General features: G+C 46.7%; 1 protein-coding gene across 7 annotated transcripts in view; it reads left to right on the forward strand.

The window, feature by feature from the left end:
* Nucleotides 1-26,479, forward strand: part of EFCAB6 (EF-hand calcium binding domain 6) — a 306,691-nt gene that overhangs the window by 271,552 nt on the left and 8,660 nt on the right. For 6 of the 7 annotated variants that reach the window (XM_003905667.4, XM_021921653.2, XM_003905668.4 and 3 more), the window contains 3 exons: nt 5,395-5,622; nt 23,275-23,505; nt 25,994-26,162. In XM_003905667.4, the coding sequence (XP_003905716.2) occupies nt 5,395-5,622; nt 23,275-23,505; nt 25,994-26,162 (628 nt within the window). Of the gene's footprint in view, nt 1-5,394; nt 5,623-23,089; nt 23,237-23,274; nt 23,506-25,993; nt 26,163-26,479 lie in introns of those variants that run through there. The other variant, XM_031656221.1, reaches the window with a different exon arrangement.

Genomic DNA, 26,479 nt, shown 5'->3' on the forward strand with positions numbered 1-26,479 from the left:
TTATATCAAATTCATGGCAAGTTTAATATCTGGTGAGTCAAAAACTTCATTCCTATCCGTTTCCAAAAATTTCATTGATATTATTTTTTAATATCAATGTTAATATCAATATGTCTAATGATTCTCCCAAATATCCATTGAGATTTTTATTAGAATTTGATTAAGCTTATTTATAACTTGAGAAAGGCTTTCTCTTTTGAAAATGAGTCTTTATATCCAGGAACATAATATGTCTATTTATTCCAATCTTGCTTTAGTAACTTTAATATAAGGTGTATATTCTTTATACACATTCTTTATACAGGCATTTTTTTAAAATTTTACTTTCAGTTCTGGGATACATGTACAGAATGTACAGGTTTGTTACGTAGGTATACATGTGCCATGGTGGTTTGCTGTACTTATCAACCTGCCATCTAGGTTTTAAGCCCCACACACATTAGGTATTTGTCCTAATGCTCTCCCTCCCCGTGTCCCCCGGCCAACAACAGGCCCCAGTGTGTGATGTTCCCCTTCCTGTGTTCATGTGTTCTCATTGTTCAACTCCCACTTATGAGTGAGAACATTTGGTGTTTCATTTTCTGTTCCTATGTTAGTTTGCTGAGAATTATAGCTTCCAGCTTCATCCATATCCCTGCAAAGGACATGAGCTCATTCTTTTTTATGACTGTGTAGTATTCCATGGTGTATATGTGCCACATTTTCTTTATCCAGTCTAGCATTGATGGGCATTTGGGTTGGTTTCAAGTCTTTGCTATTGTAAAGAGTGCTGCATTAAACATACATGTATATGTGTCTTTATAGCAGAATGAGTTATGTATAATCCTTTGGGTCTATACCCACTAATGGGATTCCTGGGTCAAATGATATTTCTGGTTCCAGATCCTTGAGGAATCACCACAGTGTCTTCCACAATGGTTGAACTAATTTATACTCCCACCATCAGTGTAGAAGCGTTCCTGTTTCTCCACAGCTTCGCCAGCATCTGTTGTTTCCTGACTTTTTAATAATCATCATTCTAACTGGCCTGAGATGGTATCTTATTGTGGTTTTGATTTGCATTTCTCTAATGATCAGTGATGATGAGTTTTTTTTCATATGTTTGCTGGCCACATAAATGTCTTCTTTTGAGAAGTGTCTGTTCATATCCTTTGCCCACTTTTTCATGGGATTTTTTTCTCTCATAAATTGTTTAAGTTCCTTATAAATTCTGGATATTAGCCCTGTGTCAGATGGGTAAATTGCAAAAATTTCCTCCCATTCTGTAGGTTGTCTGTTCACTCTGATGATAGTTTCTTTTGCTGTGCAGAAGCTCTTTACTTTGATTAGATCCCATTTGTCAATTTTGGCTTTTGTTGCAATTGCTTTTGGTGTTTTAGTCATGAAGCCCTTGCCCATGTATATGGCATTTCTTTACACAGGCATACGTTGGAGACTTTGCAGGTTTGGTTCCAGACTGTAGCAAAGCAAATACCGCAATAAAATGAGTCAATGAATTTTTTGATTTACTGGTGCATATAAAAGTTATGTTTACACTATACTGTAGTCTAGTGTGCAATAGCATTAAGTGCGCAATAGCATTATGTCTAAAAAATTACATAGCTTAATAAAATACTTTATTACTAAAATATGCTGGTGATCTTCTGAGGCTTCAGCAAGTAATCTTGTAATCTTTTTGCTGGAGGAGGGTCCTACCTCAATGTTGATGGCTGCTGAAGGCTGGGGTGGCAATGGCAATTCCTTAAAATAAGACAATGAAGTTTGCCACATTGATTGACTGACACTTTCATGAACGATTTCTCTGTGACATGAAGACATGATATGAGCACATATTGTTGGAAAAATGATGCGGATAGACTTGCTTGACACAGGGTTGCCACAATCCTTCAATTTATAAAAAACACAGTATCTGCCAAGCACAATAAAGCAAAGTGCAAAAAAAATGAGATATGCCTGTGTCAGTCTTGTGCCTTTCATATGGCATTTATCCAGAGGTATTCAATTGCTTTGTCATTAATGCAAATGTGAATTTTTGTCACATCTCAATCCTGAACTACTTATAGTGACCATAAAAGAATGGCACTGCTTTTTTGTATTTTTAGCTAGAATCCAGCCACCTTCCTAAATGCCATTGAGATTTTATACCTGTACAGTCATATCCACAAATAATGATCCCAGTTTTCAACATTTACATGTTGATTTTATTTTGTTGTCTTATTTCAAAAGCTGGAACCTCTAAAAATGTGAATAGAAGAAGTGAAAGCATGCTTATTTTATTCCTGATTTTAATGCTTTAGTAGTTCATCCATTTAATATAATCTTTACAGATAATTTTTGATTAATACTCGTGTTTACACAAATAAAACTATATATTTCTATATAGTTTATCCATCCCATTCTATTTCTATTTTATACTGTTTTATCGGGAATAGCTGCTGAATTTTGGCAAATGCCTCTGCTATCTGTTGACATGTGGTCTTCACTAAAGTAAGGGATTGAAAGATTTGCCAATTCTTGCATTCTTACCCATGGAATAAACCATAGTTGATCTTGGTGTGTCATTTTTAAATATGGTGCTAAATATTTCTAATATTTTATTTTAGAATTTTTGCACTAATGGCCATAACTAGATTGACTTTTATTTTTTCTTTTGACATGTTTTCTTTATCATATTTTGGTATTTGTATAATACACAATAATTGGAATATGACTCTTTCTATGCTCTGGAATATTTTGACTAATGTAAAAATTATCTATCCCTTAAGGGTTCCATACAGCTTGCCTTCAAAATCATCTGGGTTTGACACCTTTTGAATGATAGATGGTAGATCTTTTAACAGCCTTTTTCATTTCTTTTGTGGTTGCCTGTCTATTCAGGCTTTTCTAATACTTTAAGTACTTTCTTTTCTAATTCAATTTAAATTGAATCTTTGTTTGTTAATTCAATTAAATTGAATTTTGCTAGAAAACTGTTCAATTTCCTCTGAAGTTTAGAGCATATTAACCTAAGGTTGCACATAATACTTAGAATTCTTCCGTATGTGTTTTTAGACTCATTTCTATGTGTTCTCTTCCATATGTGTTGTTAGTATTTCCAGTTAGTTTCATGCTTTAATACTTTCAGAGAACATTCATATACATCATCACAGGTGAGCCCTTGTTCCTCCTGGATAGATGAGGAAACTGAGGCAAAAAGTGGGTAAGCAACTTATTGGAGGGGCACACAGGCGGTTAGAAGCAGAGTCTAGACTCAGACCCAGGACTCCCATCTTCCCATGCTGGGCTCCAGCCGCCTGTGTTCTTTCCAGTCATGTTTACATGAGGCCCCGTCCTCCTCAGGCCCTGAAGGTCTGAAACCATAAGGATGGACTGAGAGGTGTAGCTGTATGTCCAGGAGAGGCTCCTGTACTCTGTTGAGGCCAACATTCCTTAGAGAAATGCTCGTGTATTTGGATCTGGGAAGTGCCTTTGCAACTGTTTGAATCCTAAAGATACTCCAAATCCATCAGCAATATCACTTTTATTTTCTAAAATAAAAAAAGACATTCATTTACTTTGCAAATGGCTCCAAATGAAGGTGTATAAAAGCTCCGTTAGCCTTTGCATGGTGGAGGATGTGGTGGGCTTTGGCTTGAGTGTACATGTGTAGCCTCAGATTTCTGAGGACATTCCCAGCAGCGTCCTGTGTTTGGTACAATTTCATAAAGTAAGAAAGACTTTATACATTATGCAGACTTCTGTGCCATAAAGCACAGTAACATCTGATATATACATTGCTGTGGAGTTGCTTAAAATAAAACATGACCGAGTTTTAGTGGGAGTTGGGGGCCTGTAAGTGATACTCTGGTGAAACCCTTTGCATGGCACTGAGGTACTTGGTAGGAGCTGGTATCAACACTAACAACCGTGGTGGGTTTTGATGTGGGGAAACCCAGTATATCTCAGAATACACCCAGGTACAGGAACAGCTTTCCTGTGTGGTCACCTTTTTTTGAGACGGAATCTCGCTCTGTAGCCCAGGCTGGAGTGCAGTGGCCAGATCTCAGCTCACTGCAAGCTCCGCCTCCCGGGTTCACGCCATTCTCCGGCCTCAGCACCTTGGGAATCTTACCTGTTCCGGACTCCCATGCGTATATTCTAGCCCCTCCCCTTCCAGGTCAGCATACTCCACGAGCTGCCCTGTTGATGCAGCAGCCACAGGCCTGGCTTTGGGAGCCTTTCTCTAATTGCAGCAAGTAGATGCATGTCAGAGCTGCTTCCCAGGCCCCACCCATTTCCCCCCACCCCGACCCCTGCCTCTTTGCAGGAGGCTCAAGACTCTGCTGCCCCACTCACTTCATCCCTTGGGCCCCAGTTTCCCAAGCCTGACTTCAACGTGGAGCCAGGTCTCCCCAGTGCCTCCTCCTGACTGGCCCCAGGATAAGTCCCCTTGCAATTGTCATCATCCACTGCTGCTCACTGAGTAACTTCCCTTGCTGGCTCTTCCCTCTGTCATGTGTGTCTGCCACAGTGAGCATCCACAGATGATGAAGGTGGGATGCCACCCTCCGCGGGCCCCTCTCTGCTCAGCTGGCCACAAGCCCTCTCTTGCCAGCACATCAGTAAAAGAATCCTTCTGCTGTCCCTCTTTCTCCACATCTAATTCCTCCTCCTCCCAGGAAATCTCCCAGCCCTGGCTAGGTGCACATCCCTCCTCCGGACTCCTTAGCACCATGGACAGTGTCATGAGGACCTGAACCACGCCCCAACCCCCAGACTTCCAGTGCCCAAGGAGTGGGGAAGAGCACTAACCCAGGCCTGGGACCTGCCCACTGTGGGAAGGTCGCCCTTAGCAGATGCCATTGCACTTAATTCCCCTGTGGGTCTCACAAAGTTTCAGACTTCAAGGAACATTTAGCTGCAGCCTAATGGCACAACAGTCATCAAAACCCCCCTTTCAAATTTTGACCACTGTGAGTAATCAACTAAACTGTCATCCTGAAATGAAAGCATGTGGGTGCTAATCCCTGTTCTTTCCCTGGCCTCTCAGGGAAGGCTTACACTGTGTTTGTTAATCGAACCCAAAGACAGACTGAAGGCGTGAATAGATGAGAGTAAACAGTGTACCCTCCCCAGGGCTGGGCTCCGTGCTGGCCACCCAACCTTCCAGGGCCACTGCTTTGCCCCATGGGGAACTCACTGGATCCTTCATGGCAGGAAACCCAGGCTTCTGCTCAGTGGGGCCTGACTTGGGGGCTGGGGGCTGCCTGAACCCACCTCCAGGCTGCAGCTGTCTTCTGGCCCCTCCTCCCCACCACACTGGGTCTCCCTGGGACTTGCCCTGGGTGAGAAGCCCAGAGCAAGAGGTGGTTGATTATTTCTCACATGGGTCAATTTCCATTCTATTTTGTCCAGACAGCTGAGGAGTGGGCTGAGAAAATGCCTAAAGGCCCACCGCCTACCTCTCCCAAGGCCGTGGCCAGCAGAGACATCCTGGCTCGCCTCCACAAAGCAGTGACTTCCCATTACCATGCCATCACCCAGGAGTTTGAGAATTTTGACACCATGAAAACGAACACCATCTCCAGAGAGGAGTTTAGGGCCGTTTGTAATCGCAACGTCCAAATCCTGACAGACGAACAGGTAAGAAACGCAAGCTAGTCCTCACCCTGCGCACCGTCGGCTGAGCGTCAGCCCGGTCCCTGGCCAGAATGTACAGAGTTTAAGACTGTTCTCTGTTTTTTAAATGCTTGCAGTTTTATTATTTTGTTTTTCAATCTTCCTGAAGATTCACAGGAGCCTTCTGTTTATGTAACAACTATGAATTACACCATTTTCATCAGGGTACAAATGATGTCACTGTTACTTTTAAAATCAAACTAAACTCTGCATCAGCTCCCACACTCTTTCTCCCTTCCCTGGAGCATCCCAGAGGTAATGTGGTCTGGGTCTGTTATGGGCAGCAACTATCTGGGGCCAGTGTTGCACAGGCAGTAAAAAGCATGTACCAAGACAGTTGTAGGTAAAAAAGGCAGACGTATTGGAAAAAGTATGAAAATATGTTGCAAGGGTGCAAGGGGCAAGTCAGCAAGAGAAAAGCTGACTGCAAAAAGACAAAGGTTTGCTGGGGATTTTATAGGATGGTGCTCGTGCTTGGTGCTGAAGAAGGCTTTGTAAAGGACTGAAAACACCAGGGTTGCAGTGAGCTACCTTGCATTTTTCTATAAGCCAAGGGTCTGGTGATAGCTGGGCACAGGAAGACTGTTGAGCTATCTGCACAGGAGGGCTACATGTTCTGGACTATGAAGAAAGGCAGACTTAGAGCTTACCTGCTTTTTCATTTTGCTTTCCCCTGCTCCCACCAGTCTGATTCCTTTTCCCTAATTAAGACTCCACATGGTCCAAAGACGGTGGGCAGTCTGTCCCCACACCTGGAGGGTCACAGACCCTGGTGGGAGGCTGGTGCTCCTCCCGTCACCCCAACCTGCCTTCTCCTTGCTACGACCTGGTGCTGCCACTGGCAGTGTGGGATGCTCCGGGCTGCTGCTCTAAGCGTGCTGGGTACATGCCACCCCCGGCGGGTCTCTCTGCTGTGCACTGGCTGGACAGGCCCTGCCTCTCTAAGATCCTCCTCCCTATCACAGAATCTCCAGTAGGAAGTTCTTCCCAGCTTCCTCCCCTAAGGACTGGACTGAGCTCTTCTTTGACTCAAAGGCTCTGACAACCTGCTCCCCTGGGCCTCTTTGGCTCTTCATGGCCTTCCAAGGCCAAGAGCACCTCCCAGTGGGATGGCATCCTCAGAGTCTGCCTTGCCATGGTAGCTGTGGGAGGGAAGAGAGCACCTGCCCAGCTTGCCCCCCATCCATAGTCACACTGAACACCGGCACCAGGGGAGCAGTGCCCCAGGTTGCCGTGTTCCTCATTGTGCCCTAAATGCCAAAGCAGTACAGGGCACTGAGTGGGTGCTCAGTATGTACTGGTGAATGGACAGCGTCCATACTCCCCGGCCCTTCACCGTTCTCGGAAGCCATTCTCGGAAGCCGTTCTCGGCTGATCAGCCAAGTAACACAGAGCACCACTGATCTAGTTACAGAAGTAGATTTCCCTTCCCTCAGAAAATGCACAGCTACAGGCCCTCTCTAGTTCTCAAATGCATCAATGTCCCATTCCCAGAGAATAATTCAGATTAAAACATAACATCCCCAAACACTTACAAAGCAACTCTGCCTCCCTCCTTCCTCCTGGTTCTGCTCAGTCTCAGCCCAGGGAGTTCCCTGCAGACACTGCATGGAAATGTCACTCTTTTGCCTCCAAAACTGGACCATTCCAACCTCTTGTCTCATTTTATCAGAGTTGCAGGGTAAGGTCTTGGAAGTATTCACAGGGAAGCGTGATCATCGCAGTCACCCCTGGCCCTACTCACAGCTCTGAACTCACTGCCCCAAGAATGCGTTCCGTAAAGACATTAAGAATGTGACTATCAGGTTTAATGTTCCTAAAATATCACCTTTCTCAGGCATTTTGGTGTGATCATTTTTGCTAAGCAAAATTCAAGGCTGTTTCCAAACGATCCTGCCCCACCGCACATCAAAGCCGAGCAAGATCTGTATTTGCAAATACTTCTCTCAGCATCAATGAAATAAGCCTTGGAAATTAATACAGTTGCATTGATTATTCTATGGGGCCAAGTAATCAAGGTTTTACTAATAAAGATTTTTTTATTTCATCCAAATGAGTAAAATTTTACTCTAATTATAGATTGAAATTAATGACACGCTGACATATCTGGCATTCATCACAGAGAATTTGATTTTAATAGTCCACTAAGAAAACTTCACCATCCTCAGCACATCAAGCCCCTTCCCCAACCAAATTAAGCACTTATTTTTAAACTCGGCTTTCTAAAAATAAGCTGACATGTCTCTTACATGCAGCCAACAACATATGAAAAAAAGCTCAACATCACTGAGCATTAGAGAAATGCAAATTAAAACCACACTGAGATACCATCTCACACAGTCAGAATGGCTATTATTTAAAAGTCAAAAAACAACAGATGCTAGTGAGGTTAGAGAAAAGGGAATGCTTCTACACTGTTGGTAGAAGTTGGGAGTGTCAGTTCGTTTAGCCATTGTGGAAGACACTTTGGTGATTTCTCAAAAACCTAGAGGCAGTAATACCGTATGACCAAGCAATCCCATTACTGGGTTTATACCCCAAGGAATATAAATCATTCCATTATAAAGATACACACACGTACGTACATTGCAGCACTTTTCACAATAGCAAAGACAAAGAAAAAACTAAATGCCCATCAGTGATAGGCTGGATAAAGAAAATGTGGTACATCTATACCATGGAATACTATGCAGCCATAAAAAGGAATAAGAGGCCCGGCACAGCGGTTCACACCTGTAATCCCAGCATTTTGGGAGGCTGAGGTGGGTAGATCATGAGGTCAGGAGTTCGAGACCAGCCTGGCCAATATGGTGAAACCCCGTCTCTACTAAAAATACAAAAAAAATTAGCTGGGCATGGTGGCACGCATCTGTAGTCCCAGCTGCTCAGGAGGCTGAGGCAGGAAAATCATGTGAACCTGGGAGGCAGAGGTTGCAGTGAGCCAAGATCACACCACTGCACTGCAGCCTAGGAGCAGAAAGAGCAAAGACTGCATGTTCTCACTTGTAAGTGGGAGCTTAATGATGAGAACACATGAACACATGGGGGAATAACACACACTGGAGCCTGTTGAGGTCCGGGAGGAGGGAGACCATCAGGAAGAATAGCTCATGGGTGCTGGGCTTCATACCTAGGTGATGGGATGATCTGTGCAGCAAACCACCATGCCACACTTTTACCTATGTAACAAACCTGCACATGTACCCTTGAAACTGAAATAAAAGTTGAAGGAAAAATAATTTTTTTAAATAAAAATAAGCTGACATGTCTCCAATACAGTCCTCATCAAGAACCCCAAACTCTGGCACGAATATTAAAAAGACCGCAATTACTTTTGTACCAATCTAATACGTTGAGGGATGATTAGCAGAGATTGTGCTATACTTGGGGCAAATGCGCCTGGATGAGCTGACCAACAGCAAAAGCCCAGAGGTCCATGCGTTTCCTCCTTGCATGAGTTACTTTGCTGGGGACTTTCTTGGTCGAAGGCGAGGTTCCTGGTAAAGGGTGACATGGGGGTCATTTGTACTCTTAACATGTCTAGACCCACTATTTGAAAGAGCTCGCAGAAGACGCTGGGACAGTTCAACCATATTAAATTACAGTTAACTCCGTATTTCATGACTTGGTTTATCTACAATATAAAAACTTATCTCCTACTTTAAAAAAATCCAACAGTCACGAACGTGAGGGGCCAGCTCTCTTGACTTATTGAGCTCTGTAAGTGAGGGAAGTGACACATCTTTTGAAACCCTTTGGTGCAATTAACCTTTCAGGAAAGGAGAGCAACTTGCAGAGCAGATGAGTTGGAAAGGGACGGGTCTTCGTGGCTCTGCAGAAAGCATGTGATAAAAGGCGGTTGAAACTGGGTCTGCCTGGGTGTTAAGACAATAGACCCACAGCAAGGGCCTCTTTTTGCAAAGCAATTTAGATCAGCCCATAGTGATTGCTTGAGGACTTTTAATATGCAGATGTATCAGGGAGAGGAACTGTTAAACATTTCTGAATTTTTTTTTTTTTTTTTGAGACACAGTCTCACTCTGTCCTGCAGGTTGGAATGCATTGGTGCAAACTCAACTCACTACAATCTCTGCCTCTTGGGTTCAAGCAATTCTTCTATCTCAGCCTCTCGAGTAACTGGGACTACAGGTGCCTGCCACCATGCCCAACTAATTTTTGTAGTTTTTGTAGAGACAGGGTTTCACCATATTGGTTAGGCTGGTCTTGAACTCCTGACCTCAGGTGATCCACCCACATCGGCCTCCCAAAGTGTGGGGATGACAGGCCTGAGCCCCCATGCCCGGCCTTCTGAACATTTTAGACACAGTATTTCTGAAACAGACACCGCTAGGGAGTGAGAATGATGCTCACGGAAAACAAAACCCTTCCGGCAGGTGGACTTAGGTTTCAGTCCTGCTTCTGCTCTCATCCAGCTGTGTGACCCTGGACGAGGTGCTCAGCCTCTCTGAGCTTGCATCCCCTCTGTGAAGTGGGGGTGCACAGTACCCCCCAGGCTCCTCCAGGTACCCTCCGCTCCATCCAGGCTGAACTTCAGCCCTTCCCCACCTCAGTTTGCTGCTGCCTCTGCCGGCCCCGGCCCCTGTGTCTTTCAATGCCTACTCCTCCTTCCTGACTCCGTGCAGAGCAAAGCCTTTCCTGACCACACCCCCATGTTGCCACTCTCACCCCCTCACTCCTTGACCCCCTGACCTTGAGGCTCCATCGTCCAGCCAAGCCCCCGGGACACTCGTGCACGTTCTTAGGCGTGTGACCGTCTGTCTTGATGAGGCACACAGTGCACAAAGGCAGCACGCATCCAGGTTTAGAAGGCCCGTGGCACACAGGGTGATGATGCTGGGCCCTGGGGCACCATGGTGGGTTTGCTCCCTGCCTCCTCTGAGTTCACAGCCAGGGAGGAGGAGACACACCAAATGGCAGGTGTGCGTTCCTGAGGTCCTGACACGCTGCTCCCTGCTCTGAAGGGGCATGCAGTAGACGGAGAGGGCGTAGCAGGGGCCTGGCCCGGACTGAAGGGTTGGGTGGGTTTCCCTGAGGACAGGGGGTTGGGTTTATGGGAGTTGCCTCTAAGAGGAGACAGGAGAGAGCAGCACAGGCAGAGGGAACACGGGAAGCAGGAGGCATGCGGGTGCTGGTTTGAGCTGCTGCCAGCTGCAGATGGACAAACCTTTTCCTTGTGGAGCCTCCATTCTTGCAGGGATATTCAGACAGGGAACAAAATAGTGAAATACCTGGTGTGTTTAGGGTGATAAATGCCACAGGGGAAATAAACCAGGAAAGAAGGAGGGGATAGCGAGCTGAGGAGGGGTGCACTTGTGAGTATGTTCATCAGGGAAGATGCCCTGAGAAGGTGACTTGCAGGGGTAGAGACCTGGCGGCCAGGTAGGGGGAATCTGGGAGCAGAGGTTCCTGGGCAGAAGGGTTGTGCGTGGCCAGGTGACGTGGAAGGAGTCTGAGGAGTAAGAAGCCAGCACTGTGGAGGGGGCAGGCGGTGTGGGCTGGGGTCAGAGCAGGGAGCTGGACCAGGTAGGCTGTGAGCCCGAGGGAGTTGCTGTCTTTTATTCACAATGACAAGAGGGGCCTGGAGCCCTGAGCATAAGGGCTGTCTGTCAGGGCAATTGACTTCAGCTCTAAACAGCATCACTCTGGCTGCTATGTGGACTGTGGCCTGGAGGTCAGACGAGGGCAGAGTGGGCGGGGAGAGCAGACCCAAGGAGGTGACTGGGCTGTGATCCCGGGGAAGGGAGGTGATCAGGAGAGATGGAATCATGAATGTCTCAGAGTTGGATCCCATAGAATGTGCTTGTGGTGTGGGGTGTGGAAGAGAAAGGGGGAGCAAAAATGAGAAACTGGCCAGATAGAGGAGGCAGGGTGCTATGGGAGAAGCGAGGATGGAATTGGCGTCAGGCCTGATGGATTGAGAATGCCACAGCTGGGGTGTGTGAGCGACGATGTGGAGCGGGAGGTGGGTGGCCAGGGCTGGAGCCCAGAGGAGAGGCCCCTGGAGGTCCCATGCATGGAGAGTGGCCTGAACTGGCAGGGGTGCAGCTGGGAGAGGGCTGAGTTCTGGGTCTCCCTGGTGTTGGGAAGTCAAGGAGATGAGGAGAAACCAGAAAAAAGCAACTGGGCAGCCACTGATCACGTGGGAGGAGAACGTGGAGCCATGTGAGGCCTGGATCCTTTGTCACTGTGTATGTGCATCCTTTGATGAAAGAAAAAGAAAACCACATTGGTTGAACTCATGTAACTAAATGTATCCACCTTTTTATTGTCAGTTTCCACTTTGTGCTCTGGTTAAGAGATCCTTACCTATCCCATGGTAACAAAAATATTAACCTGACTGGGCACGGTGGCTCACACCTGTAATCCCAGCACTTTGGAAGGCTGGGGCGGGCAGATCACCTGAGGTCAGGAGTTCAAGACCAGCCTCGTCAACATGGCGAAACCCTATCATAGACTAAAAATCTAAAAATTAGCCAGGCATGGTGGCGGGCTGCCTGTAGTCCTAGCTACTCTGGAGGCTGAGGCAGGAGAATCGCTTGAACCAGGGAGGCAGAGGCTGCAGTGAGCTGAGATTGCACTACTGCACTCCAGCCTGATTGGCAGAGCGAGACTCCATCTCAAAGAAAAAAAAATTAACCTATATCCTCTACTACAGGTTTTTAAGTTTTCACTTTATGTTTTAATACAACTGAGATAAATTTTTTTCATTTATAGAAAGCACAGATCCACAATTGTTTTTGTATGAACAGTTTTCCCAACACCATGTTTTGAATTCTGTGAGTTCCTCACTGACCTGCAACACCCAGGCTGTCGGGTATGCGCTGTTCCCACACAGACGCGGGGCTGTTTCTGGCCTCCATTCTGTTCCATCAGTCTTTCCTTTTTCCCTGTCCTTGAATTGATGCCTCCGTATCTAAGTTACTTTAGCTTTAAGTGTCTTGATGTTGGTCAGGGCAAGCCCTCCCACCTGGTTCCTCTTCCTCAGGGGTGTCTGCCTTCGTCTTAGCCCTGGCTGACCAAGGAGATGTTAGCATCGTCCGGTGAATTTCCACAAAGAACTCTGCTGAAATTTGTATTGGAATTGCATTAAATCATTATATATCTATGGGGAGGGATAACAGCTTCTCAATATTGAGCCTCCCAACGTGCCAACATATTCTCTGTCTCTCTTTCAAAGTAGGTTTTCTTTACTGTCTTTAATTTAGTTCTATAATGTTCTGCCTAGAGGTCTTTTGCATCCTTAAGTTCTTTATATTTTTATTATGATAAAATGTTTCCAGTGGTATTTTCCTAAGTTACACTTTCTGTTTGTTGCTAGTGTAGCCACCTTGCTAAATTCTCTTATTAATTCTAATAATGTGTCAGATTCTTTTGAGTGTAAATAATACACTCAAATAATATCTGTGAATTACGGCAGTCAGAGTTTCCTTTCTGATCTCCATACTTCCATTTCTTTTTCTTGCCTTATAGCAATGTCTAGAACCTACAGTTCCACGTTGAAGAGAAACTGTAATAGATAGCTAAAAGATATTTTGTCCTTGATTTTAACAGAAATGTTTCAAAAATGTCAAGCTTCGATATGTTTTCTCAAGCCACTTTTGTGGATATTGTTTATTAAGGATAGAAGTTCCCTTTTATTCCTGTTTGGCTAAGAGCTGTTTACCATGAACAGATGTTGAATTTTATCCAGTGCTTTTCCTGTATCTATTGAGATTACACATGTAGTTTTTTGGGTTCAATTTCTCAATATAGTGAATTACATTAACGGACTTTCTAATGTTAAACTAAACTTGAATTCCTGGTATATGCCAAACTTGCTCATGAGGTATGGAAAGTGATTTTGCAGTACAGGATTCAGTTTGCAAGTTTTTATTGTATAATTTGCATTCATGAATTTTCTTTTCTCTTACTGTCTGTGTCTGGCTTTGGTGTCAATATTAACTAGCTTTGGAGATGGCATTTTTAGTTAATCCCCATTTTCTGTTTTTCCAGAATAATTTGGGTAAGATTGGAGCTACCCATTTATTGAACATTGAGTAGAAATGCTTATAAAGCCACCAAGGCCCAGCATTTGCTTTATGGGAAGATTTTTTTAACTGCTAAATTTCTTTCAGGATTATAGAGCCATTCAGGCTTTCTTCATTTTGTCAGTTTGGGTGGCTTATCTTTTCTACAGAAATCTGTCCATTTTTCTCCAAGTTTTCAAATTTATTAGCATAAAATCATTAACAGGATCCTCTTACCTTTTTAATGTCTGCTGAATCTGTAGCTATACCTTATTTTTTCTTTCTAGTATTATGTTTCTCCTGGCTTAATCTTGCCAGAATTTGCCTTATGTTGTCAGTCTCTTCAAATTATCAACTTTTCGTTTAGTTGATATTAAATTTCTATTAATTTCTGCTCTTTATTATTCCTTCGGCTTTAGTATAAGTTAGACAAAGCTTTCTGATTTCAGCTGTTCTTCTTTTCTTAATGAGCATTTAAAAGTATATATTTCCTTCTAATTACCACTTTAGCTGCATCCAAGTTTTGATATGTAGTTTTAAATTATAATTCAGTTCTCCATAGTTTTTATTTCCATTTTGATTCCTTCCTTGATCCATAAAACATTTAAAAGTACTCTCTTTTGTTTCAAAATACATGGATTTTTAAAGTTATTAATTTGCCAGTTAACTCCATTTTAATCGGAAAATATAATCTGAATGACATCAGTTCTTGGAAATATTTTGAGATCTGATGTGTGGTCATGTTTTAATGAATGTTCCCTTTGTGGGTGGATAGTATGCACAGCCTCCAGCGGCTGAACGAAGGGTTCCACATATGCTGAATAAAAGCTCCTTATGTATGCCCTTCAAAAACTCATCGTCCTTTTTGTCTCTTTGGCCCATCCGTCACTAAGCGGTACGTTGAAATCACTCACTGTAGTAATAGATGTGTCCATTTTTCTTATTCTGTCCATTTTTATTACCACGAATATATGTACACTCATGGTTAGTTGTTCTTTAAATTAAATGTATACAGATTCAGAACTCATATCCTCCTAGTGAGTTGACTTTTTTTTTTTTTTTTTTTTTTTTTTGAGATGGAGTCTTGCTCTGTCATCCAGGCTGGAGTGCAGTGGCTTGATCTCAGCTCACTGCAGCCTCCACCTCCTGGGTTCAAGCAATTCTCCTGCCTCCGGCTCCCAAGTAGCTGGGATTACAGGCACACACCACCACGCCCAGATAATTTTTGTATTTTTAGTAGAGGCGAGGCTTCACCATGTTGGCCAGGCTGGTCTCAAACTCCTGACCTCAAGTGATCTGCCTGCCTCAGCGTCCCAAAGTGCTGGGATTACAGGTGTGAGCCACCACGCCTGGCCTTGAATTGACCCTTTAATCATTACATAATAGCCCTCTTTATGCCTGGAAAATAATTTGTGGCCTAAAGTCTATCTTATGTGATGTTAGTATAACTACCCCAGTTTTTGTAAATTTAATATTTGCTTGGTATATCTATTTCCAACTTTTTAAAAAACTATTTGGCCCTTCTGTAGCTTATGTTTTATATGCATGTATTACAAATGTCAATGGTTTCGGCTCACTGCAACCTCCACCTCCCGGTTCAAGCGATTCTTCTGCCTCAGCCTCCGAAGTAGCTGGGATTACAGATGAGCACCACCATGCCTGGCTAATTTTTGTATTTTTAGTAGAAACGGGGTTTCACCATGTTGGCCAGGCTTGTCTCAAACTCCTGACCTGAAGTGATCCACCTGCTTCGGCCTAATCCCAAAGGATTAGGATTACAGACATGAACCACCTTGCCTAGCCGGATTTTTTAAAATTACAATCTAATAATCTCATTTATTTATGTGGATGTTTGATCTATTTACATTTGCTGTGATTACTGATATTTCTGAGTTTATTTCTGTCATCAAATGTGCTTTCCATTTAATGCTTATCTCTTTCATATTGTTTTCTTTATTTTATTTTATTTATTTTTTATTTATTTTATTTTTTTTTTTTTGAGATGGAGTCTCACTCTGTCACCCAGGCTGGAGTGCAGTGGCATGATCATGGCTCACTGAAAACTCCGCCTCCTGGGTTCATGCCATTCTCCCACCTCAGCCTCCAGAGTAGCTAGGACTGCAGGCACCCGCTACCATGCCCGGCTAATTTTGTGTTTGTATTTTCAGTAGAGATGAGGTTTCACTGTGTTAGCCAGGATGGTCTTGGTCTCCTGACCTTGTGATCCACCCGCCTCAGCCTCCCAAAGTGCTGGGATTACAGGCGTAAGCCACCGCGTCTGGCCTTTTATATTGTTTTTTAAACTCTTATTATCTTATTTTGGATTACGCTTTTTTTTTTTTCCTTTTTTTTCCTCAGGCTTGAGTGCAGTGGCATGATCATGGCTTACTACAACCTCAACTTCTCTGGCTTGAACTGTCCTCCCACCTTAGCCTCCCAAGTAGCTGGAACTACAGATGCACGCCAACACCTTCAGCTTATTTTTGTGGTTTGTTGGTTGGTTTTTTGTAGAGACTGGGTTTTGCCATGTTGCCCAGGCTGGTCTCAAACTCCTGAGCTCAAGTGATTCACCTGCCTCAGCCTCCCAAAGTGCTAGGATGACAGGCATGAGCCACTGCACCTGGCCAGACTGAGATTTTTAAAATCCCTTTTTTCCCACTGTTGGTTTGGAAATTATATATCTATTTCTGTTATTTTAACCAAAAGGTGTTTATTGCTCTTGAAATTTTATCATATGTAACAAAACAAAGTCAAAAGTTCATCAGCCTTTTCATTGTTCTCTTTTGCCAATTGGCTTTCAAGGTTTTGTTCACCTGCCTGTAGCAGCTTTCCCGGCCCTCATGGTTTCCTGTGCTTCCTCGTGAGCTCTACAGGGCACATGATATTGAGTTGCCATGTAACTCCGATTTTCCCCTAGGTTTCATTTCATTACTATTTGTTGTTTTAGATCTATCTTGTTTTTTTCTCCACAGATTGATCATTAGACTGTTTCATATAGTGGGCATTTATTTGGTGTCCCCTTCTTCACGTGTCACACCTTCGACCTTTCTTCTGAGACCATTTTCTTTCTCCATGAAGTATTTCCTTTAGCAAAGATCTTAAAGTCGCTCAGTTTTTATCTGAAAATATCTTTTTGGACCATATTTTTGAAAGGTAACTTTTCTGCATAGAGAATTTTATTTTATTTTATTTATTATCTTTTTTTTTTTTTTCTTTGAGATGGAATCTCACTGTGTCACCCAGGCTGGAGTGCAATGGCGTGATCTCAGCTCACCACATTCTCTGCCTCCTGGGTTCAACTGATTCTCCTGCCTCAGCCAAATAGCTGGGATTACAGGCACGCACCATCACACCTGGCTAATTTTTTGTATTTTTAGTAGAGACAGGTGTTTCACCATGTTGGCCAAGCTGGTCTCGAACTCCTGACCTCAGGTGATCAGCCCGCCTCAGCCTTCCAAAGTACTGGGATTACAGGCATGAGCCACCACACCTGGCCTGAAAATGTCTTTATTTGACCATATTTTCTAAAGGTAACTTTTCTGGGTAGAGAATTTAAATTGACAATGATTTCCTCTCAATTTTTAAAAAATATCATTCCACCATCTTCTGGCTCCCGCTGATACTGCTTTTCAGGTCGCGCCTTTGTGTTCTGCCAAACATGTCCACGGCATCTGAAACTGTGTGTAGGACCCACCAAACCACGTGTGAGCAAGCCCTCCAGCTGGCTCTGATGTGCTTAGGTTTGACAAGGACTGTTGCACTCTACCTTCAGGTTCATTCGCCCTCTCCTCACCTGTGTCTCATCTGTTGCTTAATCTATACATTGTATGTTTTAAAATTTATCAGTGGGCCGGGCGCGGTGGCTCACACCTGTAATCCCAGCACTTTGGGAGGCCAAGGCGGGTGGATCACGAGGTCAGGAGATGGAGATCATCCTGGCGAACACGGTGAAACCCCGTCTCTACTAAAAACACAAACAATTAGCCTGGAGATTTTTCTAGGCCTGCAGCTCTTGGCATAATGAGCCAGGTTACCTGATGGGCTGTATCTTCAGCACGAGGCTGGATGAGGAAAACCTGCACGGCTCTGAGCTCCGGGCTGGGCGCAGACCTGGAGCTCATGGCCTGGAGTCTGTGAAACCGTTTTGGTTTCTCCATCATGGAACCCCAAGGTGGAGGAACTGAAGCAACGTCGGGCTGGCAGCATCCTTGGCACTTGGAAGAAGCAAACCCTAATCATCTGCGTAGAAAATCATACTCAGTCCAGGCCCCTCGGGATTTCCCCCAGATTAAATTCAGCCAAATATAAGCTCGTTCATGAAATAAAAATCACTAAACACATGAAGAGGCAAGTCACCATAAACATGAGTTGGCAAAAACAAGCTAAGACAGATTTAGACTTCAGATATTTGATATTAGCTAGAGAATTTAACAGGATTATATGTAAAATAGTTAAAGAAGTAGACATGTGTATTAAAATGAACGAAAAGCAATGTATAAAATAGCTAAAGGAGTAAACACTGGTATTAAAAATCAGCAAGATAATATCAGAACTGACAAGTCAGACTTTTTCATTTAAACAGACACATAGACTTCCTTGAAATTAAAAATATAATCATTAATAATTTTTTTTTTCTTTTTTTGAGACAGAGTCTCGCTCTATCGCCCAGGCTGGAGTGCAGTGGCACAATCTCGGCTCACTGCAAGCTCCGCCTCCCGGGTTCACGCCATTGTCCTGCCTCAGCCTCCTGAATAGCCAGGACTACAGGTGCCCGCCACCACGCCCGGCTAATTTTTTTTTAATTTTTTTTTTATTTTTAGTAGAGATGGGGTTTCACCATGTTGGCCAGGATGATCTCAATCTCCTGACCTCATGATCTGCCCGCCTCAGCCTCCCAAAGTGCTGAGATTACAGGCGTGAGCCACTGCACCCGGCCCTGAATGTCTTTTTTATCTGATTTATCTGCAGACTTTTTTGTTGCCTTGTGTATTGTTCAGGGTTCTTAGTTGCAGATTGCAGTATCCACACAGGCAAGTTCAAGCAGAAAGAGGTTTTTTTGAAGGGTATTAGGATCTTACAGAAGCTCTGGAAGGGCTGGAGAACCAGGGAGGATGTCCCCACATCCAAGAATGTGGCAGCCGAGAGAAACCCAGCCCAACCAGGAGGCTCTTCCAGAAGAAACCCACTGCCACTGCCTCCCAGCAGAGCTCAGCAGCTGTGGTGCTAAGGGGATGGGACCAAACCCCTCTGCCACCAGCGGACCAGAAGAGCTGATCACCACCCGGGCTCATTGCTTCCTTCCACCTTGCAGGCAGTGGTGTCTGTTGTATCTGCTACAGAGAAAAATGGGCACAGGAGCTTTCAGCTGCCCAGCCTCTGTAGTTCAAGAAGGCAGACCACATCCAGAGACACGAGGAGGGGTGGCCTGGCTAGGAGCCGAGAACTCCTCCTATAGCTACGGGGCAGGAGCATAGGTGCAGTCAATTTGATGTAATGTGTGTTTTCTCTATGAAATATGGGGTGAAATTATCAGCTGAGAGTGAGGGGACCATCGTGGATATTTAAGAAGAGGAAATGGTGTGGAGGGGTTGCCACAGAGAGCAGCAAGGGACATTTACTGGGGAAGGGTTGTGGGCGTGTCTGGCAGTTACAGCAGGAGCTTCCCCACTAAGCTCAGGGGGAGGCTGGGGAGGGAGGAGTAAGAGTGAGGAAGCAGCTGTGTGGGGTCCAAGCTTTGTTCAGGAGGGAGGTGAGGGCTGGGCAGGATGAAGGATAGGGTAAAACAAAGTGGTGGGTGGACGCAGAGCTGGTTTCAAGGAGGAGGGTGAAGACACGGAGGTGAAGGTTGGAGAGAGAAATGTCTAAACTAGGAGAGGCCAGAAGAGAGGCCTGTGGGCTTGGTGCGGGATGGAGGCTGCCAGAGGGTCTTCTCAGCATTCCTGCACCACCCTCAGCTCACATCGGTGCCTGGGAGGGGTCCCTTTCCCTGTCTTGCTGCCTTTGCTGGTGCTGGGCTCCTGACGGGGTGGGGGCATCCTGGACCTTGGGTGAAGCTTTCTCACTGCTCCAGCCCCTTCCAGCCCGCTCTACCTCATGTCTCTGGCAGCTACTGGGCTCGTCCCCTCAGACCTCTGCTTTGTAGACCCCGGGCCCAAGGGGTTGCTGCCCATTCTGCAAGGATGTTGATCCTTCCCCTCCCCCAGAGCCTGGGTGGGGTTCCCAGTGGAGGAAGGAGGGGTTCCTACCCCTGTCCTAGAGGCAGAGAGTTGAGTGTGTTTCCGCAGCAGCTTAAGGCTTCGACATCCTATGGGGGGTAGAAGTGGCCCCCCTCACACTCTCTCACCTCGGGCTTGCAGGTGGATCCAGAGCACCAGCAGAGGCGTGAGAAGGGGGAGGCAGAGGCGTGAGAAGGGGGGGCAGAGGCGTGAGAAGGGGGGGGCAGGGGGGGGGGGGCAGAGGCGTGAGAAGGGCGGGGGGCAGAGGCGTGAGAGGGGGGGCAGAGGCGTGAGGGGGGGCAGAGGCGTGAGAAGGGGGGGCAGAGACGTGGGAGGGGGGCAGAGGCGTGAGAAGGGGGCAGAGGCGTGAGAAGGGCGGTGGGCAGGTGAGAGTCGCCCTGGTTCTTGGGTCCCCCAGCTGTCCTAGACTGACACGGCAGCCTGCACTGGCCTTCAGAATTTGTTCCAAGATGAACTGACTTCTTCTCCCCTCCTCGGTGACTGCCGCCACTTCCTCCCACACCTTGCCAGGGGTGAGAGCCAGTGGCATGTCTGGCTGTCCTTGGAGACTGGAGCTCTGGATTCCGTCCCTCCCTTGGTTCCCTGTGAGCCCGCACTCATGGGCTCGGGAAGTACTGCGGCTGCAGGTTGCCTGAGTTGTCCTGTGGATGGCAAGCAGCCCTCTCTCGCTGCTTTTCTGCATCATAAGCAGAGTCAGGACCCATGGTGGTGTCTTTCTCAGGGTTCAGCTGGTGGCTTAAGGAGACGGGACAATTGAGCAGGCACAGACCTCACCACGCTAATGAAACTCACTTGCTTTTGACGCTTTCATAGTCCAGCAGTGTCTTGCCCACGTTTCATGTCAAGCTCACTGGCTGGCAGTTTTTCAGAATCCAGTCTCCCTGGTGTCTGTCCGGCCTCATGGTGCCTGTCAGCCCCCATCCTGGCACCATTAGGCCCACTGGTGTTCTAGGTGCCTCCGTGGAGACTGGAGGCCACGTGCAGGCCAGGGGCTGTTTCCTCCAGTGATGCCTCCTCCACCCTCCCATTCTGAGGCCCTTCAATTAAAATAGGGTGAAAATAGGAAAATAGGATTCCTGTGGTCCCTCATGGCCTCCTCTACACCGCAGAATTTTTTTTTTTTTTTTTTCTTTTGAGATGGAGTCTCACTCTGTTGCCCAGGCTGGAGTACAATGGCGTGATCTTGGCTCACTGCAGCCTCCGCCTCCCAGGTTCAAGCGCTTCTCCTGTCTCAGCCTCCTGAGTAGCTGGACTTAAAGGCTCCCACCACCACGCCCAGCTAATTTTTGTATTTTTAGTAGAGATGGGGTTTCATCCTGTTGGCCAGGCTGGTCTCAAATGCCTGACCTCAGGTGATCCTCCTGCCTCGGCCACCCAAAGTGGTGGGATTACAGGCGTGAGCCACCGCACCCAGCCTGCACCACAGAATTTAATTAGGGAGTTGGCCAGCCCCAGCCACCCTGTTAGAAGAGGAGGTCCTTAGGTGGGAGCCCTGGGATTGTCTCCCGCCAAGCTTCATTTTCACGGCATTTGTCACACACACACCGACCTCCCTTGGTGTTTATCCTTCACGGCATGATCTTCCGCCTCCTCAGCTCCGAGTCCAGCTCAAACAGGAGGGCGCAAGGCTGCCGGGTCCTCCCCTGCGGGGCTTGTCCTCTTCTGCTCCGAGAGAGGGCCTCAGGAGAAGAGGTCAGAACAGGGTTCTGCCCCTTCCATCGCTCTCACCTTGAAGCATCCTTCCCCTGGGTCTCACCAGTCTGACCTTGTGAGTCTCTTAGGAACTTCAGCCAGTGAGCAAACATGTATCATGTATTGAGCACCTGCTGTATGCCCCTTTGCCAGATGTTTGACACTTAAAGTTGATTCTCAGAGGACCCTGCAGGGAGCTTCCAGGCCGGGAGCGGTAGGGGAAGAGACTAGCTGCAGAGGCGGTTTCAGCACCACGAGGGAAGGTGTCAGGGGGGCTGTCTGCCCAGTGGTTTTGGCCAATGACCCTGGAGTTCACAGAGGTGGCAGAGCTGATTCCTGTCTGGCGGGTTACCGCACTTGGCGCTGGTGAGGTCTGAGATGCTGAAGTCACATCCTCAAGGTCCCCTCACTTCCCCACTGAATGGTTTTTCCTCGTTGGTCAGAATGCAATCAGCATGAATCTACACGTGTAGTAAAATGATGTCAGACTGCCCCTGCACTGCGCCCATGCCCATCTCCTGGTTCTGCTGTTTTCACTTAAGACAGATCCTTGGGAGCAACTGCAGGAAGGGTGCAGGGACCTCACTGTACTGTCCTTGTCACCTCCTGCAAGTCTCTAGTTATTTCTAAATAAAAAGTAAAAAGATAAATTGAGAACCTTGTCCCAAACTAAACCTTTCTGACTTTGCACCCCTCCAACCCCAACTTCCGTACCCCTCCCTGCTCTTCTGAGGATTCAAATCAAGCCCAAGACAGTCACTCTAATTTGCTTTGGAAAACCCCAGTGGAGACCCAGAAGTAGCTCTGTTTCTGGCAGAGCCCGGGCTTCCAGGGGAAAGCGCAGGATGGGAAGGAAGGAACCAGGGTTTGAGCCTCCCTTCACCTCTCTGGAGGCTGCCTCTCCGTCAGCTGTGCTGGAGGCTGGGGCTCCGTCGGGCTTTCGGGGCTGTACAAAAATCAAGTAGGAAGGAGTTGCCTTTCTTCTTGGCTCCCTGAAAGCCCTCCAGTCACCAAAATGGCCCGTTTAGGATGCATTGAGTCATTTTGTTCTATCTGCATGGTGTGTGGTTTTGATACAGTCTGTGGCATCAGACAGCAAAAATACAAAGCCATAAACCGCTCCCTAGTTTTCCAAATGCCTCCCTTTTCATCTTGTGTGGAGACATTTTTTGCCCTTAGGGTGAAATAAATCGTGGATGCAAATACAGGGGCTGAGGGCTGCGTCACCTGGTGAGCTGTTTGCAGAAGTCAGGTGTACCTGGAAGGGTGAGAAATGAGTCTGACTGGGCTTCCCTGGGACGAAGGTGGGTGGGGGCTCTGATTTGCATTTTCTCCCAAATGTTCGAATACACTGCAGCTCAGGCACTGTGACTAATCACAAGATTTAATGGCCTTAAAGTGCTCACTGAGGGCCCAATTCAATTAAAAAATGTCCTGCAGAAGCCATGAATAATCCTCTTGTCTTTGCTTTTCCAGAGTCTTCCTGAGGCCTCCACCGAGCGAAGGCCAAATGGGCGTTTATTTTTTAAATTTTCTTCTTCACCAGTCACGTGAGCGCTCACCTCCTGCGAGGCCGGCCTGCCCCACTTCTCTCTGGCACAGGTGCGACGCTGCCTGTGTTTGCACTGACACCTGAGAAATGACTTCTGCTCCTTCTCCAGTTTGACAGACTCTGGAACGAGATGCCAGTCAATGCCAAGGGGAGGCTGAAATACCCGGACTTCCTGAGCAGGTTCAGTTCCGAGAGAGCAGCCACACCAACAGCCACTGGTGACTCAGCCGCGGCCCATAGAGGGAGCAGTGTCCCCGACGTCTCGGAAGGCATCAGATCTGCCCTCTCATTGCCCAATCAGGAGCTGAGACCAGGGTCAAAGTCGCAGAGTCACCCCTGTGTGAGTTCTCCTTCCTGCCCCGTGTCCCAGGCCGCCTCATGCCACATCCACAAATCCCACTGGGACAGGGACTTCGGGGGCCCTGGTGTGGCCTGGCGTTGAGTGGCGCGTACTTAGCATCCAATCCCTGGGAGGGGGCAGACGTGGGGATAGGAACGGTGGAGGAGTGGGATGGAAAGGAGGCAAGAGTGGGTGCAAGGTGGGAAAGGGGGCGAGAAGCAGGGCAGGAGGCACCTGGCGGCAGTGCAGTGGTGCTGGCGGCACCTCCGTGCAGAAGGCAAGGCCCTGTGGTCATCTGCGGGCCGCCGTCCCTTGAGGCAAGTTATACCCGTTTTCCAGTTGAACAAAGTGAGGCTCTAAGAGGCATTCTCGTGTGATCTTGGTCCCTCGGACGTGGAGCGACCTGATTTTAAGCCCAGGCCTGTCAAATTACACTGCCTGGAGCCCTGGCTGAGCCACCCCAGGCCTGGGATGGAGGAAGGTGCCTAGGCTCGCCAAGGCTCTTTTCTTGTCTGCAGGAAGGGATGGCAACGTCTCAGGACAGGGTGGTTGAGAGAATGCCACACCATGCACATGAAGCCACCATCCTTGTGCGTGACCTTGACCTTGGCTAGTCCATTCTCATTAACTCCATGCAAGTTTGTTGCACACCTACTGTGTGCTGGGTATTTTCTAAAGCTGAGAATGAACTAAGCTTCCTGCTCTTGTGGAGTTTGTGTTCTTTTAGGGGATAATAGGCAAGAAAAGCAGTATGCATAAGTATTACATTAAAAGGCGGTAGGTAGAGCAGAAGGAAGGGGGTCAGGAGCACCCCAAAGATGCCTGTGTCCTAATCCTTGGAAGTTGTGACTGTTGTCTTACATGGCCAGGGAAGTTAAGGTAGCAAACAGAACTGAAGTTGTTAATCAGCTGGCTTTGGGGAGATTATCCTGGAGTATGCAGGTGGGCTCAGGGTAATTACATGGGTCTTTAACTGGGAATCCAGAGGCAGAAGGCTCAGGGTTAGAGAGATGCAATCTGAGAAAGATTCCACTTAACGCTGCTGGCTTTGGAGAGAGAGGAAGGGGCCACAAGCCAAGGAGTGTGGGAAGCCTCTGGACACCTTGATTTTAGTTCAGTGAGACCCAATTCAGACTTCTGACCTCCAGAACTGTAAAGATAATAAGTTGGTGTTGTTTTAAGCCGCTAAATTCATGGAAATCTGTTACAGCAACAGTAGGAGGCTGGAGGCCTGGAGGCTATGATGAGGACTTTGGCATTCACTTGAGGGGTATGGAGCCTTTGCTTGTTTTTAAGCAGCAAAGTGACATAATCTGAGGGACTCTTTAAAGAACACTCTGGGGCTGGGCGCAGTGGCTCACATCTGTAATCCCAGCACTTTGGGAAGCCGAGGCGAGTGGATCACGAGGTCAAGAGATCAATACCATCCTGACCAACATGGTGAAACCCCATCTCTACTAAAAATACATAAATTAGTCAGACATGGTGGTGGGTGTCTGTAGAGAGGCTAGGCAGGAGAATGTTGTGAACCCAGGAGGCGGAGGGTGCAGTGAGCCGAGATTGCACCACTGCACTCCAGCCTGGGTGACAGAGCGAGACTCCATCTCAAAAAAAAAAACAAAAAAGCAAAAAAAACACTCTAGATGCTGGGTGTGGGGGTCGGTGAGGAGGTCTAACAGAGGCGATGGTGGCTTGGGATGGGGTGCTGGGGAGACTCTGGATGTATCTTCAAGGTAGAGCCAACAGGATTTCCTGAGGGATCAGATGTGGGATGGAGAGGGTGAGGGAGAGTCAAGCAAGACTTCTGAGGGTTCAGGCTGAGCAACTGGAATAAGGACCTAATTATCAACTGAGATGCAGGAGGCTTGGGGATTTGGGAGAAAAACCAGGAATCCAATTGAATTGCATAAGTTACTAATTTAGATAACCGCTTGTCAAGGGGGCCTTCAGGAGAAAAACCTGGGCTAGATTAGATCCACTCCCTTGTTTTTAAACAGAAAATACAATAAAGCAAAGAACGACCTCGTACTCGGTCCACATAATGTCAAAATAACAGATATTCTGTGAATGTTTACAGATTGGATATCTCGTGCCCACAACAAGTAAATCCCTTTCTTGGATAAGACTCTTCCACTAGTGAAAAATATACCATTGTCACTTCTCTCTCTCTCTCTCTCACACACACACACACACACACACACACACCAGGAATATGTTTACATCATATCTGTGTAGATTTAAACCTTAGCTATGTGGTTATTTCCAAAATTATTTTGCTTATTATGGCTTGGCACAAGTACATATAACCCACCAATGGAAATAAAAGCTACGTTGTAAAATCATCATCTATGTTTTATTCTTCATTTTATTTCTGGGCTAATTCTGCCTCTAAAATTGTGAACCTCAAAACTGGAGGTAGTAAGGTATTTTTGATGACTTCCGTTTTAAATCTTAAGTGAAAAGAGCCTTTTCTTTTCTTCCCTGCTAGACTGCAGCGAGCACCACTGCGATCCTGGGCACTCCGCCCTTGCAGAACTGTGATCCCATAGAGAGCAGGCTCCGGAAGAGAATCCAGGGCTGCTGGCGCCAGCTCCTGAAAGAATGCAAGGAGAAGGACGTGGCCAGACAGGGGGACATCAGCGCCTCCGAGTTCCTGGGTTCGTTTTGATTCTCTCCCCTTGGTGATATGTCGTCAGCCCCTGTGGCAAGAGGCTGTTCCCACTGGGCACAAAGCCACACCCGGGTGGAGGCCAGGGAGCAGCAGAACAGGAAACCGGTGGGAACTTCTGGGTGGGCTGCGCAGTTGACTAAACAAAGGTGCCCAGGGAGGAGGATTCCGACCACCCGGCCCTCCCAGCAGGGAGCTCATCTGCATGGTAAAGTCAGCGCTGCACAAACTCTGAGCTTTGGAAATCACAGTGGTTGCCACCCTGGGCAGAGTGTGAATGTTCACAGACTCTGACTGCAGAAGGAA

Source organism: Papio anubis, chromosome 16, assembly GCF_008728515.1.
Source record: "Papio anubis isolate 15944 chromosome 16, Panubis1.0, whole genome shotgun sequence".
Classification (NCBI taxonomy): domain Eukaryota; kingdom Metazoa; phylum Chordata; class Mammalia; order Primates; family Cercopithecidae; genus Papio; species Papio anubis.